Below are 17,997 nucleotides of genomic sequence, written 5' to 3' on the forward strand. Positions count from 1 at the left end.
ATATGCCACTTATTACGATTTTATGGTCTGTAAGCAATTTTAGAAGAAATAGAATTGTACTAGAAATGAATAAGTGGTGAAGTTTATTACATGACAGGTTAATTGCCTGAGAGATACAGGTCAGTATGGGGCTCAGTTTAAAACACACCACCAAGCTCAGGCTTATTTTCTGTTTGAAATTTTGGACTTGCACTGAATGAAAGCTTTAAAAAAAGAAAAGCAGCAGCATATATCATTATAATATGGAAGTGTTACACAAATAATAGGATGCTACAGACCTTGATGCAAATTGCAATAGTATCGGAGACCTAAATTACGGCCATGACGCCTCAGAGCAAAAATGTTCTGTGCAGATGCATTGCTGGTGAAACCTTTACTCCCCCACCTGTCCCCTCCTTCCCTTGCTTTTATTAATCAGGAAAGAGAGCTTTGCTGCTTAACAATTAATCTGCTCCTGTAGCGTCTTCCATTCATGCCTAGATGCCTTTCTACCAGACGCTTTAGACAAACCCAAGTTATTGGGCTCAGCACATGGTGCCTGGGTGGAATTCTCTGGGCCACATTAGACAGAAACTCAGACTAAATGATTTAATGGCCATGCTGACTTTAAAAATCTATGAAACTATTTCCCATCCCCTGATGTTACAGTCCCCACCTCATTTGTGACAGCAATCCTTGCTAGCAGCTAGTCACAAGGCCACAAAGTGGGAGTTATGACTTTGGATATGAACATGTGGGGAGGGAACAAACAGCAGGTGCAATAAGCAGCAGGTGCAAGATGAACTGTTAAGCAACAAAGATCCCTTTTCCATACAGGCCTTTCCTAGTAATAAAAAGGCCAGAGAAAGTAAAAGACATCCCTCCTGTCCACCATCTGAGAAAAACGTGAGCTGCAGCAACGTTTCTAAATGGAGTGTCTTAAAAGTTTTCCTTGGGAGGAGCTGTTGACCAGCTTGATGTGATAAATGTACATAGTACGTGAGTAATGATAATGAAGCTCATTCAATTAATGAGCCTGCAGAGTCACATGAGGGGATCAGGAGAAAAGCAGAAGTATCTTCTATAAACTGTTAATGATTAAAACAGAATAAGAAGCAGCCACATCATAATTGCACCTTCTATTTGCTAATGTGAGAACAATTGGTGGACAATGCATGGAAAATAAATACGACAACTTGCTCTGTATATCATCAATGACACTACTGGAGATTTTTTAAAATTCTTAATTTGCTTTTTATGGCAAGTGGTTGTTCTTTGCATTTCTCTGCATTCACAATCAACACAGGCTGACGGAGGACATGTAGCAGGACCCACATAAGCTGATCCGTATGCCTCACGAATGTCAGTGGGACTCAGCATTGGAATAAGGATTTGCTCATACGGATCCCTTTGCAGAAGTGGGTCCTTAGTCAGATTCACTTTGGTTTTAGTTAATTTCATTTCCAGGTTTGCTTGCAATAGCCCGATTTGCAACACTGTGGTCACAGACACTGTGAGGCAATGTTTTATCTGACAAACTATGCATCAATTAATTGCTATTTTTAAATTCCGTCCTGTAAGCGTTTCTACTGGTCTCAAGTTTTATAAACAAATGTTTATTTCCTCAAAGATGATCTTGTGACCTGAGTGTCGTTTTAAAAACCATTCAAGAACTACAGAATATTTAAAACGTTGGGCTTTAGAATGTGGTTTTAAATCATTCTTGGCAAACCTGCGTACAATAAAACCAATCTACCACCGTCCTCAAAGCCATTACACATAGCAGATATTCTATATCTAAGCCACAGAAAATATTGCTATAGGTCATGCCAACTGCAACACTAAGGGCTCTCTCTGGTCTGCTGAGAGCCGAGTTTCTTTAATACTGAAACTAATTCCGTTTTTTAAACCAAGCGTGTGAGGGGAAAGATGTTTACGGTTCTTGGGATTTCCTTTGTTTTAAGGTTGCTGTCCCCCAGGCTAGATTTTCAAGGCATTACAGACCTGCCATAAGGTTCTTACCTTTGGAAGTATTCCTATCTATCTGCATTGGAAGATTTCGCTCTTTTTTTAAAATGTTTTTGGGAGGGGATGGAGCGGGAAGAGAAATCTCTAACTCTTATTTTAAAATGCGATTTACATCCAGATCCCTGCTTGTAGCCAACACAAACTGCATGGCTTTTGTTTTTGGATAACGCCTGTTTCAAATCTCCGCCAGCCTGAACAAATCTAAAAGCAGCATGAGAAGAGCTGCCATTCTCAGCAAGGCTGACCTGGAAAACCACCTTGGAATTAACACTTATAGTATTTCCCTTTTCAAACCATTTACTCATTTAAAATATATATTTATAATGTCTCTTTCTCCATTTCACCAAGACAGGTAGCCTTTCCTCCCCATGCCCTCCCCCCACTGCCCAAGACAAAAACAACTAGAAAAATATCAAAACTCAAGATCTAGTTTAGTTGTCAATTGAATAGTCTTTGGCATGACTGCAAACTTCAACCGCACAAGAGGAAAATGTTATGGGTGACAAATTCTCCAACTATTGATTAATGTGCAACTTTCTTGTCTAAAATGATTGAGACAGGAGTGCGACATTAGAGTCAAATGGCTTCCTTTCACCAGAGAATCCCTTTGAGAGAGGCTGGCAGTAGGCTGCAGATTGCTATTTTAGCAATGATTTGTTTACCTTTTTTTTTTTTTTTGCTAAACTAATTAGGAAGACCCCATTTCCTTCCCTTGAAACAAAATGCAATCTGGCAGCCAGCTAGGCTTTAAGAATAAGGTTTGTGAGAAATAAAAGGTACCTATCTTGCCAACTGGTCATAACTCAGATACTGATGACTATATATAAATACATGATATATAAACAAAAATACATGTGTGGATATAGCTGGGATTTCCAATGCACTCAGGCCATGTCTACACTACAAAATTACATCAACCTAATTTATGCTGGCATACAGCCATTGCAATTATTAAATCGCTTGTGTGTTTGCACACTTGGCTTGTTGTGTTGGCAGTGCACGTCCTCATGAAGAGCACTGGTATAGAATGTACCGCCAGTGTGAGGCATTGTGGGACAGCTCCTGAAAGCCAGTAACAGTTGACATAAGCAATGCAGTGTCTATGCTAACAATGCCTCAACCTAATTACATCGACCGTGACTCGTTATGGTGACGGTGAGTCATCTGAACCATTCCCAGTCACCAGTGGAGTCAAACAGTGTGTTGGCCCCAACTCTATTCGGTATCATGTTTTCTGCCATGCTTACAGATACCTTTTGTGACTGTGACACCAGGATTGGCATCAAATACCAGACTGATGGCAAATTTTTCAATCTGTGGAGACTGCAGGCAAAGACGAAGGTTCAGGAAGTAGCTGTTCATGATCTTCTGTTTGCTGATGTCTGTTCCCTGAATGCCAAATCTGAGTCAGACATGCAGTGCAGTATGGATTATTTCTCTTCAGCTCATGATAATTTTGGTCTCACAATCAACATCAGGAAGACAGAAGTGATGTACCAGCCTGCACCAGGGAAGCCGTATGTAGAGCCTACTATCATAGTGAATGGCCAAACCCTCCAGGCAGTGGACAAGTTCATCTACCTCGGCGGTACACTGTCACGTGCAGTTCACATTGATGATCAAACCAATGCCAAATGTGTGGGAGCACAGAGGCATTTAGTCAATAAACAAAACTGAAGCCATTGTGTTGCCAACTTCGATGTATGCATGCGAAACCTGGACTGTGTACAGACGCCATGTTATGAAGCTGAATTACTTTCCCATGGACTGTCTGAAGAAACTGATGAGGATCAGATAGCAAGACAAGATTTCAGATACTGAGATTCTCAGACAGGCAGGTATTCCAAGCACCCATACTCTGTTGATGAAATCACAGATGAGATGGGCAGGCCATGTCACCAGAATGTCAGATGAACAACTGCCGAAGAAGATCTTTTATGGTGAACTAAAGGAGGGAAAGAGCTCTCAGAGAGGCCAGAAGAAACCTTTCAAAGACTCCCCCAAGTTATCCTTGAGGCGTTTCAACACTGACCCAGAGTTTTGGTAAGATCTTGTTCGGGATTATTCTACCTGGTGAAGTCTCATCCATACTGGAGCCACAGTCTATGAGCAAAGGAGAACTACTGAGGCAGAGCAGAAGCGCCAGCAGCGTAAATCTCATAGCAGCACATCTGCAGTTAATCAAGTAACCTATAGTGGCATCTCTTGTTCAGTGTGCTATAGAACAAAGTTCTAGTTCAGCATTCAAAGCTCAAACTGGCCTAATCAGCCACACATGTTCGTGTGGTCACAGAACCCAAACCAATCAGTGATGTCACGGTCATCTTTGAACTCGAAGGACGAACACCACAACTATGCCGCTTGGGGATGTAGTGTTACTAAATCGGCACAGAGAGGCACTTACATCAGTGGGAGCCAAATTTAAGTAAAGACACTTCCACAGCTAGGTCACCACAAGGCAGCGTACATTGAACTAACTGTGTAGTGTAGACCAGGTCTCAGTGTCGTTCCTTCTCAGCCCCTCTGAAGCCAACCAACATCCAACTCATAGTTGGAAACAGGAGTGACTACAGAATGGAAGAACAAACATACGGGAGAGGCAGATCTGGAGAAAAAGCCTGCAGAGATGAGGTGTTTTACATACAGTACGGCACTCACTCATTTGTCTTGTGGAAAGGTTTCAAAGAATCTCAGCTTGAGTTAGGGCACAGGGACAGAATTCAGAGATGGCTTCCTGGTCTCTGCCCCTTTGTGACTTCTGTGGGAACAGCAGCAATTGCTGACATGGACAAATAACAGTAGGAAAGTCCTGTTCTTTTAGTGTCTCTTAATGAGACTTAGCAGCTGGAAACAAGGAAGAGGAGCCAGCGCCATGGCAATCAGCCAGCTCTCCAGACACCGCTCACAAGTGTTTGCCATTCTACAATGGTTCATGGGCTGCAGTTTGAAATCTGTGGTTTTAGGGCAAAGTTCTCATTGCCCACTTTCCTCTTTTTCTGAGGGACATGTAAATGACCACTCACTTGTTCTCTATTTCTTCATGCTAAGGTGGGAAGGGAGTTGATTTTGTGCCTGTGTTGGTAGATCTGCATGCCAATTTTCAGTCTCTCTCTAGTCCATTGGCCCCTGCATATGCATCTCCAACTCCCACCAACGTTAAGGAACACAACAGACCTGCACTGTGTACACATTTAATACTAAATGGGACAGTGAAAGCCAGCCAAAGGTTCCCTTGGACAAATACAGTCTGCCACTACACAAAAATCACTCCAGCTGGCACAGAGATTTGAAACTCTGCTCGTTTAAAAGTATGATTTCAAGATGATCCTTTGAGTTCAGACAAAATTACAGACTCATTTACATCTAAATTGCTTTCATAGGTTTGTAAAAATGAAACTGTTAAGCAGCATAGGACCTGTATTTGGCTTGCCTTAAATAATAATAATAATAATAATAGTACTTGTACCTCCCTCTGAGAATCCTGCCGCACTTCACAGATGCTAATGAACTAGGCCTCCCAACCCCCCTGGGAATATTATCCCTGTTTGCACAGGAGGAAGTGAAGTGATTTGCCTACAGTCACACAGGAAATCCAGAGCAGAGCCAAATCTCTCCGCTCCTAGATACATGCCTCAATCACAGGACTATCCATCCAACATTAACCAGCCCCAAAATAGATTTTTTTAAATTTGACAAAATCCCACTTTGTTGGGAAGAAATTAAGACAACAAACAGCAACTAAGACAACGGAACAGCTTCTGTGAGGCTAGGGCCAGTTTTAGGCATTGCTGTTTGATCAAAGAGAGTCAGTGTTAAAAGCCGTGTTAAGACCACCAACAGGTACCGTGTACATCCATGGATGGCGAAACGGCCACATTAGCTTGTGAGTGGAAAAGGGTGGGGGAGAAATCTGCAGCCATGTAACAAGAAGTGACAGATTCGCATTGCCGTACAACACTAGAAAGCACTGGGGAATATGCTTTAGAGAACAACCCTGGATTGGCAGGGGGAGGACTAGAGCATGGGGTGGCCTAGAGCCCATTTGCAATGCACCCACAAATGATCCACTCTTCCATACCAGGATGCAACCTGCAGAGACAAAAGCTCTCAGCATGCATGCTTCATCTTGGTCTAAGGGAGGCCATTGGGATCAAGAGGCAGTTGCACATTGGAAGCAGAGCCTGAAGCTTACACTACAATGCAATCCGGGGGACCCAGTTACAACAAGGCCATCCCCCAATTGTTAAAGCAAGGTTCAAGCCTTAGCACATGGCTATGGTCCTATGTACACAAAGAAAATGGAGTGGGTTGTCGAGCACAGAGTCTGGTAAGATGGAAATGGGCCAAGGGATAACTGTGTTGTAAGAGGGTCCCCGGCAGGGTTTGTTCTGTACCGCCAGTCGGGCTTTCTTTTTGGACTCTGCTGGCGGCTACACTCTGTTGACGGGGAGAGTGGATACGATCTCCATTTTAAGCAATTTACAGCAGCCCTCTGGCTCCTGGAGAGAGGCTAAAGTGGCCCCTCTGAACAGATGGGCCCTTCCCAACTTCCAGGATTCTAAGGGATTCTGTACAATAGCAAGGAAAAAGGATTTGACAGTGTCCCTTTAAAGATAAACGTTCTGTAAACAGGAGATCGCCTCCTCTGCCCCGGTAGTCTCTCTTCCTCCTGCTTGTGCAAAAGCAGAGGTCACAACCTTCTCCAGGGCTCATTCATACGACAGGACAGGATGTGCGAGAAGAAAGTTGCCTCTGTTTGCAGTGATACCAGAGCTAATCAGACTGAGCTCAGTGCCCAGACCTTTCCTAATTCTAGTGCCAGGGAGGGTTTGGGTTTGCTTTTCGACTAAACTGGAGGGTTCAACTTTAAATCAAGCGTTCGAGCGTCTGGCCTTCGTTAACACCATTGTTTCCGAGAAGACAAAACAGCACATGGAGAAATAGTTCTGCAGTCAGTAAAAGTTTGGCTAACAAAAGGGATTCTAGAGTCACGTACAGAACATTTAATCCACGGCACCTGGCAGAAGTGCATGAGTAAATATAGGCATACAAGAGATCTCCACCCTGGGCTAAGACAGCAGGGAAATTTGTAGCCAACTGGAATAGGGAAAGAATTCTTACCACTACTTTTCATAGTTAAAAGTTTCTCACTTGCACTCAGACATATGCAGGCCGTTTCCAGAGAGTTCAGCCCAAGAAAGGATGGGGAAAGGGCTCCACATTGTCCAGTTCTGTCTGGATTGGTGTTGTGTAACTCCTCTTCTGTTTGCAGTGGTTGTGCAGCAATCTCTTTTATTCTTTCTGCATTAATTATCCTGTGTGTCACTGGGCAATGTACAGTAACTTGGCTCTCCCAGATGTCAGAAGGGTGTAATTCAGCTCTAAGGGAGCGGGTTGTCAAACACAGCGTCTGGTAAGATCGAGACTTTCAATTTCTTTTCAGGCCAGCTGTACTCTTTTGGAAGTTTAAACTACAAGGCAATAAAGGGAGTCAGTTAATGTATGTCACTGCAGCCTAACCCACATTAAAACAAAGCTATTCTGAAAGCAGGCCGCCCTCCATTTAAGAGCTAAGGTTTTTTTTGTTGTTTTTTTTAAAGCCAAGGACCACTAAGAAAACACCCCCTCGCTCCCATCAGTATGTTTTGGACAGCAGTGGACATTAGATGATGTGGTTTGTGTCTCCATTGCCAAAGTAAAGTTATGAGATTGCAGCCCAAGCGTTGTTCATTTCAGTAGGTGGATTCTGCCAGGGTTACTGTTCCCACCACCATTTTCCCTCCCCTCCCATGTCTCAGTGAAAGTTTGCAACATGCGGGAATCTCTCTCTACTTCACTGTGTTTCCTCCAGCTGCACACAGGCCCCATGAGCCCCCTTTGTTTGCTTTAAAGGAAGAATCAGACAGCGGCTTTAAGATTCTCTAGGTTGTATGATGTGTGTGAGGCTGTATTGTTCTGTAGGTAGCAAGCAGAAAGTGGCACGAGGATTCAGCTAGTCACGTTGTCCTGGTGGAAGAGAGCTAGTGTTTCTGAATACTGTCCTTGGGCCCACTTCATTCATGACAAAAAAGCTCTGCAACGAACCGCTTGACTCTGCAGTGCCTGTATGATACCCCATGTCCACTCACATTCAGCTGCCCTGATTATTTAGTAAGTGTTGGTTGCAACACCCGGCACAGGAACTTTAGCTCAAGTCTGGTTTGCACAACACTGCCTCCAACTGCTACTTCTTGGAGGGGAAGCCACCAATATTACAGCTGCACTGGTTCATCCAATCCTAGCTCCCTTCCACAACGCAGAGCCTGACGTTAGGAAGTTAGTCCAAAACCCCTGCTCCCAGAACTAGTGGTGGGCACTCTGGGATAGATGCCTGAAGAGTCCTTGCAATGTACTGGTCTGACCCTGGCTTTAACGTGCATTGCGTGTGGACGTGCCAGAACAGCACTGTCAAAAACAGTTTTGCCGTGGGATGCTCTGAAACAAGATGGCTGGCCATCCCAAGAAGTCTGTCCCTGCAACAGTTAGTTTGGGCAGGAAGCACATGGAAGGGTGTGTCTACACTAAGGGTAAGCCCAGGCAGAGCAGCTGTAAAGCCATGCTGTGGGGCAATCATGGGGTTAGTGAGTAAGTGTTTCAGAGGAGGAAAAAGACACCAACTCCATTTCATTTTTGCCTCCCACTGCTGATTGAGCAGAGAGAAACCAGAATGGAAAAATGCTGTCAAGGGGGGGGGTGGTGGAGAGGCAGGGTTGATTAGCACTGCAAATTCTTAAGTGGTACAATGCAGCCTATTTATTTACAGCTGCCTCTTGTGTTTTAGGGTTTGTCTAGGCTACACATTTGCTCCATCCATAAATGGGCAATGAACGGATCTTGAAAGCTGTTTCAGAGAACATGACTGTCCCAGTCACTGCCAGCCCGTGCGGACAAAGCATAGGAAAACTTCTGGAAAAGGGTTTTGGAAAACTGATCTAAGAATTATTTCATTTTTAAAATTTTGCTCCATCCACAGCCTCACCCTAGCTGATACAAGGATTTTACCTCATATTTGAACAGGGGCATCTAGCTGGGATCCTGCACTAGCTAGGGAGGATAGTCTAAACTAGAGGGTTAAATTCATAGCTAGTGCAATGTGTTCCTTTCCCATGACAGGTCGTGTGTCACCACTACATTTGGCCCATGTGAACACTGCAGCCAGGGGTGAGAATGGCATCTCATGAAGACATACCCACCATAGCTGCACTCTAGCTAGCTGGCTAATACTAGAAGCAAGGACGCCATGGAATGTGCTTCACCATTGACTGCACAAGCAGTCACTTATCTACGAAAACTCGAGCTGCTGTTCAGACCCCCTGGCAGTGTAGACTTACCTATGTTTGGTACAAGTGTGTTGGATAGTGGGCTTAAGTGGTAAAGGACCCATACATTAACCTTTCACTATTCCAGTAATTGCATCTCTTTTGGCTACATCTGCCCCCTCAGTTTCTAATCTGACTCTCAGTTTTACTCCTCTAGTGAATAAAAACTGTTGCAAGCTACTCTACTTTGCCAACTGTTTTATGAACTCAGTATAACCTGCACCCTTATTTTTGGTCACTGTCTGATTTAGCCTATGGGCCCTTTCCATCTCTAATGTCTCATGCATATAAAAGACTATCACTCTAATGTTAGTGAAGAGACACAATGAAGCCATAGCATAAGTTTTTGAGATGCTCAGCCAGACTTATGTGATGTTGTAGTTGGTATTTATTTCACCTTCCACGGTTAGCTCATTACACCACGAAGGAGGGGTTCTATTCCTGAAATCCAAAATTTGGTTTTCATTCTATGTAGCTGGATACTGGCAACAACCAAAGGAAGTCTCTGGGGAATATATAAAGTCGACCCAAAACTCTTTACAAACCAGGATCCTGTAACTTACGAAGTCCTGCAGGACTTGGCATGATGAAAGATCATAACCATGTAAAGTATCCCCCACCTGTTATTCTTTTAAACTGGTTTCAAAATGGTCACATCCGAGAAAAATATGTCAAGATTTTTTTTTTTTTAAACGAGTCATGTCAAAGCAATGAGGAAGCCAGTGCTTCATCCTTTGTCTGGCACTACAGAATTACCCCACTTACGGTACTTGCTTTCCAGTAAAGCTACGGAACACTAGCCTAAGTAAAGCCATGGCAAAAGGGGCTCCTAAATGGTTTCTTCTGTGCTAGCATGTCACTGGCTCAAATGATCTTTGGATTAGGTTTACACGGATAAGAGCTGGCCTGATATTCACGACATTGTCAGCAAGGTGCTTGATTCACGGCTGCGCTTGTTCACACAGCATATACAACCCTGGCATTAAGTCAGCTCAGGGTTAAACCGTAAGAGCACTGAGATTTTTCTGGGAGGCGAAGCAGGGAGGGACAGGGGAAGGAAAGTTTCTTTAGAGTCTGCAGGGAACTGTAAAAAATAGGATTAAAAATATTACATGTCATTGCTGCCACTGCTCTTTGAAGTCAGGCAGGATATTTACATGGAGTGCATGGGAGAGCTCATGTTAAATGCTCCTGGCGACGGGATCACACGATGGGGAAAATCTGTCACTGTGGTGCAAAGCTTCACAAAGCATCCACTGCTGCTGTGGCTCAACACTGCCAGGCTGGTCATGTGTGTCTGTGTGCCAGGCCTGAGTTTAATAGAGGTTGGGAGGGAAGGGAGATAACTAGGCACAAGCAGCAGCTATTAAATAACCCCTCTGGCCCCCCGGCTCACCTGAAAGAGATCCTAAAATGCAATATGAAGTGGCAGCAAATATGCTGTCTGTTCAGCAGTGCTCTGCAGGCCCCAGCACGAAGTGTACAGCTAGCACCACAGCTGAAGAGAGAACATACAAAGGCGCCATTCATCCATGCTGCTGCAGGGGGCACAAGCTGCTCCCCAATGCACCGCCAAGGGCTGCTGCACAGCTGCCCTCCACTGGGGCTTGGGTTGGCGGCATACGAATTACTGTCGGGAGCCCCGCCAGTGGAAGTGGCCTGAATCAGTGCATTCCACAGCAACACTCCAAGGCCTCCTCACGGCCAACACCCCCCCACTTTGGGGATTGTGCTGGATGAGCTGCAGGTCCCCAATTGCCTCTGCAATCCCTTCTCTTCCAGGTGGCCTGGTTTATGCCAGCAGGTTCGAAAGGTGGACGCGCCCTGAAACTGTGGGAAGGGCTGCAGGCTGCCAAACTCAGAAACTAACAAAACAACGAACTGTGCCGCTTCTCTCTCGGCCAGTAGATGCCAGATATGGGAGCAATGCAGCCTTACTTCCTCTGGAGAAGTCAGATCTTCTAAGTCTTCCAGCATTCGTTCGACAAACTCTTCAGTCAACAGGATCTGCAAGGGGGAGACAGTAATTTACTCTTTTACACGCCAAGCTTTATGTAATTGCCAAGCAACAGACTCCTTTCTTCTACACAGAAGGGAGACTGTACACACTTTTCTTTGGCGACACAAAGGTTTGAGGCCTCTAGTTCCTGGCTTTATTCCCCTCACAACCCCAACCACTGCAAAAAATGCTAAGATTACAAGGCAATCTTTTGCTACCATCAATTATCTTCCTAAGTCTAAAATTAGAGGCTCAGCTTCAGAGAGGAAGAGGGGGAGGGAGGCAGAGGAGGGCGAAAAGGGGTCAAGAGAACAACTGCAAAGGAAGGCAGTGGGAAACAGAGACACTTTAATTTGGCAAAGTGAAGTTAAGTCTGGAGTATAAGTGGGCTACAGCTGGTGCAGGGGGACAGGGCGGGACAGGCTGGAACCTGCACCGAGTTTGCGTTTTGGACACCTCCAGGTCTCTGACCTGGAGAACTGGCTTGTTGAATGGTGTATCGTTTAGAAGAACCAAAGAGTCAGTAGGGGACGCATTCAGAGAGGTGCCCAAGCCAGCAGTGGGAGGGCCTGGGATACAGAACATGGTTCTCAGACTCGGCTCAGGAAACCAGTCACTGGTCATTCCCAAATGTGCAATTCCCCTCACTCCCTGCACCCTGTCAGCCTTGTTAGTCAGGTGTGAGAGTTTTGAGGTGTGGTGGAAGGGGGAAGGCTCAGGTTTTTTTCAGGGTTGAACTAACAAACAGGAAGTCCCTGGGACAGTAACTTCTGACTACCCCTCAAAACAAACAAACCAGAAGGCCAGACCCCCAGCAGGCTAAGTCAACACAGCTCCGCTGAAGTCAAAGATATGCCCATTGACACCAGCTGGGGATCTGTCCTGAGTATTAAGGAAAGAACCAGTCCTTCACAGGATCCGCTCACCCCCCTTTTCTTAAAAATAAATATGTGATGTCAGAAGGTGCAGGCACCCAGTTTCTCTTCTGAATGGTTTTTAAAGGGCCAGAGAGAAGCACAAGCCCTGCTGAGGTGAGGTACACGATGGAAACAAGCAGAGGAAGCAGTCAGGGTTAAGGAAATCATTTACACACATGGATACAGTGAGGGGGCTTTGGGTGTAATGTCTGGGTATCCAGCAAGCTAGTAACTGCACATTTCAGCTTACAGCTCTGTTCTTTCTCTGCTTCTACTCTTGTTCCTTTTTCCTCCCTTCACTCCACTTTTTCCTCCTGCAGTCTGCCTCCAGCATCTCTCCATCCTGTAGTGACTGGCATGCCCGCTTCTCTGCCTGCATTGCATTCTCCCTCCTCCTCTGCTCACTCTTCACGCATCCTCTCCAAATCCATTGAATGTTCCCCCACTTCCTCCCCTCTGGCCCCCCAGCTCTGCATTCCCCAGCTGACAGCTCAGGCAACTTTCCTCAGCTCCCAATGCTGAAAGGATGCTAGGCCAATTCCCAGTTCCACCCCTTTTCTGGTCCCCTCCGGATCCAAACTGGAGCTCACCTCAGTGCTGCTTGTTGACAGCCTCCATGGCAGCATTGCTTTGAAGTGATCACTGCGAGAAGCACGTAACAGGATGGATGCTGCAGACTCCCTAGTAAGTTATATTGCTATACTGGGAACCCACAATCTGAGAACCCCTGAATCAGCGAGGTGGACAGAAAAGGCACTGGCCATTCAAGCTACTTTCATACGTGTCATCAAGTGATTTTGGCACTGTACAAAAAGGACGGCACCGAGCGGTCAGTCTAAATTAGAGTTTAGCTACACCACAAACTGGGCACTGAGACCATGGAGCAACCCCTGAAGCCCAGCGGAAGCAGTGGTAGTAGGGTGGGCCTTTCAGAGGCATCACATCACAGACTCACATGCTCCATGAGGCTTTTTAGCTACACTCAGATGATCGTGTGCCTGTTACTGTGTATGCTGGGCCTCAGGATTGTCATCTCTTTGGCTGGCACACTAACCCAAATATCTATGAGCACTATAGCATGACTAGTTTATACTAAGGTGGGCAAAATCCTTGAAGGAGATGGTAGCCCTCGTGCACATTGAACTGGAAATACTTGTTTGTTGATGGAAAGTTTGAAGAACCTAAAGGGTTGCTTTCTCAGAAATACAACCAAAGCCGTCCATATTCGAAAGCAGAACAGTCACCTGAATAGTTAGCTCAGAAGATGGTGCAGCTGGCAAAGGTTTTCTGGGCAGGGCACTGGGGCTCTGTATGTAGCAGATCAGCTTCTGTTCAGGTGCAGCCTGGCAGCGAGTGACTCAGCAATGGGTAGAGACAGAGAAGGATATGGCAGATGTAGCAAGCCACACAGCAGCAAATAAGAGGAAGGAACCAGCAACCAAAGCAATCAGATGGGTGGGCAATGAGGAAACACATATTCAGCAGTGAAACAGATGAGCAAAAACTGAAAAGGTCAGAGGGGGCAGGGATAGCAAGAATGATAAAAATGAGATGTGGCAATAGGAATAAAATCCATGCTTAAATAGGAAAGAGAGAAGGAGAAAATATATGCACAAATGAACAATCTGATTGCAGGCTAGAGAAGAACAAGGTGGGGTGTGAAAAAATGCAATGGGATGAACAAGGAAGAATGTTCACATTCTAAGGAGAGAATAAAGGGTGAAAGATGAAGCCCTAGGGTCAATCACCACCATTTGGATCCTGGAACAAATGTATGTGAAGTATCTAGACTAGCATTTACAATTGTGTTTGTTAACTTCAGTTAACTTGCCATCAACTAACGCCAGTTGAAACAAGTGCACAAGCCCTCTTAGCCAGCACAGTTCTGCTCCTGGGGATAACAGGGCCTCCTTTCCTGTGAAGGAAGCTTTGGAAATCTGGAGTAACCAAATGTATAGTGCCCTGTGTCTTGGGAATGCTTTTAAGACATTTTAAAAAAAATGGTTTGCTAGACCATGCAGGCAGGGAAAATCTTTGCCACTATACTCTCTGGAGGATGCTGGGGAAAGGTACCCATTACCATAATATTTGGGCACATCTAACTGCTGAAGAGATTTAGAGGTTAAAGACACAGCTATACTGGACACAAGCTGAAACCAGGTTCCTTCCAGTAGAATTAGCCCAGCCAAAATGTAACAAAGGCATTAAAGCAGGAGTGTACAGACCACGCTGATCCTACCCTTGTGATCAGCAGATAGATCTTCATATAGAAGAGAGTTCTTTTTATTCTGATACTTACAGAGTGCAAAAATAAATTAAAATCAGTACCAACTCCCCTCACATACTCAATACTTGCCAAAATTTTAGTCCTGTTAGCATGCCCAGTCCTGCAAAGTACACTACCACTTTACATTAACAGACACACACTCGATGCGCATGGTATTAATGGTGACATTCCAGCAAATAAACAGGACAGACTGTCATAGCTCTAGGCACATAATTTAATTTCCTTTGGGATGTAAACCTTAGAAGCTTGAATTGAACAAATAGGCCCTGTTCTTTGTGTATTTCAGACCTGAACCCAGAGTCTTCCTTTGAAAACATTAGCAGATCTTATCAACAGGATACTGCAGGGAGATCATAATGATGGAGCAGCTTATTCACTCTCCAAAGAATAACACAGACTCTCTGTTGTGATGCAACTATGGGAAAGTCTGTGCAATCTGGAGGCCAAATTAAATGGTTTTCTGCACACTCAAAGCTGGATGTGCCTCTCCTCTGAGCAGACCTTTCCTACTGTGAAATCTTTTGGCCATGACTGAGGAAGAAAACAAGCTCTGGGTACTTGTTAGAGGTTGTGTCCGAGAAGCCCCAGAGATTCACAACACAGCATTTTCATAGTTCAGCAGCTGTGCGCAAACATTTCACCTGCTGCAACCAGTTTCACACACTGGAGTGAAGTTCTGCCTTCGTAATGGTTGTTTGCAATATTCATAAGCAACAGCTTAAGAGTCCAGCTGGGGTATCCAAAACATTACCTTCAACACTGCACAGCCATGGACATGCCAGCATCTTTCTGGGTCAGATCCACAACTCCCAGCTAGGAGGGCCAGACTCCATTTTATACATGTTCTGTTGCTCTGTGAATCCCTTGCTACACTGGTACGCCTATTGCTTGAAAAAACATAGCAGAGAAAGTCCTCAATTTTATCACTAAACTAGAGAGTGTCTAAAGTGCAACTGAAGGTCCAAAGTTTGGCAACTCCTACTGAAACTTGTGTGTGACCACACGTTAAAAATGCTATACTATGCAACCCGATTAAAATCACTATGATTATGTAATACAGTGGCTTTGTGTGTGATGTCTCCCTCTAGTGGTTGGCTTCAGCAACTATAACAATCTACTACTACTTCTAAACTCTCAGAATTATTTCCATAGCTCCGGTGGGAGCGGGGTTGTACTTTTGATATGAAAGGTCCGAGGTTTGAGCCCCACTGATGACTGAGGCACCTACATGACTATCACAATTTTTTTTTTTTTTTAATACTTAAACAGTGATGGTGTGAATGAAACTCTGCAGGATCCAAAAATGCCTGAAAAACCACTGGGAGCTAGATGAGTGTGTTACTTATGCCCAATATCAAGATTCAGGCTATCACCACATCTGGCTTGTTGTAGATCAACCTACATACTATGATGACTGGCACTCAAAAAAAAACTTAAGACTAATTTAAGGGTATGACTAAGTCTACAGGTGCAACTGCATGACTAATCTCTCACTTCTGGGGTTCAAATCCATTGCAAGGGCTTGAAATTCTTAATTTGAAACAGGCTGGCTCTGACCCCTGGCTGCAATGGTACATTTCACACCACTGTTTATAGCCTGCCACAGTTGGTAAATCTCTGATCAGGGGAGACCCCCCCCCAAATTCAGCTGGTAAGCAGACCACAGCGCCTTTCATCTTCAGAATGCCTGGCTTGTAAAATGCTGTAATATACCCTAAAGTAAGTTATATAATAAGCTCCTAAGAAACCCTCCATCCATAAAACTGCAGCTTCGAGACTGGATGAGCCAGCCGGTCTAAAGTTTGTGGCTTACTTCCTTTCACCAGCAACATAACTAATTTCCTGCAACTCCTGGAAGCAGACAGCACTGAAAGTGTTTCTGTTTAATTCCTGCCACTAGTACTTTACAGAAGCAGGAGTTCCTTTAAGTCAAAATCCAACTAATCAAATTCCTTGTAAATAGTGCTCAGTGCCATAAGCAGCCCCTCTGCTCTCTCATCCAGCTCTGCCCCTTGCTTGTCTTTCATTGTGTGCTCTCTCATTTAGATTGCAAGCAGCTCAGGGCAGAAGCCTTGTCTTCTTATTTTCTGTAATGCAACCTGACCAACAAGGACACTGGGTCATCAGTTCTAAACAGACACCCTGCTGTACGATTTCCCTATAGTCTTCCCCACAGTCTCACACGTACCAGTATTGTGGACAAACAAGGGGGGTTCCTCTGTGAGGTGGAATCCCATTGCTAGACTCCCAGGAAACTAATGGATCTTCTCTGTAAAGGAAAAACTAATTACACATGCCCCAGGCACCATATTGCTCTATTCAGGGACCTTACAATTCTGGTGGAAGAAGTACATGAGGATTCTAAATGTTGTCTACCTGGAGGGTTTCTGGGTGCACTAAGGATCCTCAGGGACTCCTCAGCTCTGTTTCATCTGCTTTAAAACTCGACCTGGACTGGCCATAAAGGGTACACTTTGGAGCCGGTCAGCATTGTTCCATTGATCCCCTGGATAGTGAGTGACTATGCACAGCTTGGCTCAGCAAAGACAGGGGAACGAAGGAAGACAAAAGTGCATGCGTTTTAAGGGTGTGACTGCTAAGGAGAGAGAGCACTTCTCTAGGGTGCTACAAGTGGGGGAAAAGCTTCCTGACAGTGAGATGCATTATGTTGAGGGACAGTCAGTTTCCCTAGGAAGTGACGGAAGCATTTGAGTCATCCAAAATAAGAATGGATGAAGCATAGCAAAGGTACTGCAGGAACAATCCTGCATTGGCCTCTGGGGGAGAATCTAGATAACCTAATAAGGTCTTCCATCTTTAATGTATGATTTTCATAGGGTCTCCTTAAACAATGGGAGGTGATAATACAATGTGCTTCATGGTTTGCTTGTACAATTTTATCACTTCTACAGTACTAGCATGATGGATGATCTACACACGTTATATTACAGATAGAGCTGGTAGTCATGCCTAGAGTTAAGGCTTCCTAATATTTAAAAAGGCCATGTTTTTACCTGCTTATAACTTTTCCACTCTAACCATTCAAGCTGAAATTTCCCATGCCGGTATCTGTGTTTCTTTCGAAAGGTTCCAGCAAAAATAATGCAGTCATTTCAGAGAACAAGTTTAGGACAAATACTTTCTGACAATGTTAAAAATTCTTATCCTCATCATATTGACTTCAGACTTTAGAGGAAGGACTAGCAATTTGGCAGGAGGTCCCGTTGGGGTTGAGGAAGTGCCTTTGCTGACCCCGTGAAGATCTACCCAAATTTGGTGGAGTTATAAGCCTCTGACAATTGCCATTTGTATGTCTCAAAGAAGTTTATTAGAGGCTAGTAGCGAAATTCTCTGAAGATTCCATCTTCATTGATTATGCTCCAACCCCACAGAGCATACTCCAGCCCAAGGATGCAGGGACTGAGCAGT

At 44.7% G+C, this 17,997-nt stretch overlaps 1 protein-coding gene across 2 annotated transcripts in view; it reads right to left on the bottom strand.

Moving 5' to 3' along the window:
- Positions 1 to 6,987: 6,987 nt before the first annotated feature.
- Positions 6,988 to 17,997, bottom strand: part of SUFU (SUFU negative regulator of hedgehog signaling) — a 111,233-nt gene continuing 100,223 nt past the window's right edge. For both annotated transcript variants that reach the window (XM_067537199.1, XM_067537198.1), the window contains exons 11-12: positions 11,304 to 11,372; positions 6,988 to 7,478 (exon numbers count right to left, since the gene is read on the bottom strand). In XM_067537199.1, coding sequence (XP_067393300.1) covers positions 7,389 to 7,478; positions 11,304 to 11,372 — 159 coding nt within the window. In that variant the 3' untranslated portion in view covers positions 6,988 to 7,388. The remainder of the gene's footprint in view (positions 7,479 to 11,303; positions 11,373 to 17,997) is intronic.

The sequence above is a fragment of the Emydura macquarii genome, unplaced genomic scaffold (assembly GCF_026122565.2).
Source record: "Emydura macquarii macquarii isolate MOO-44397 ecotype Brisbane River unplaced genomic scaffold, CSIRO-AGI_Emac_v2 contig_3692, whole genome shotgun sequence".
Taxonomy (NCBI): Eukaryota; Metazoa; Chordata; order Testudines; family Chelidae; genus Emydura; species Emydura macquarii.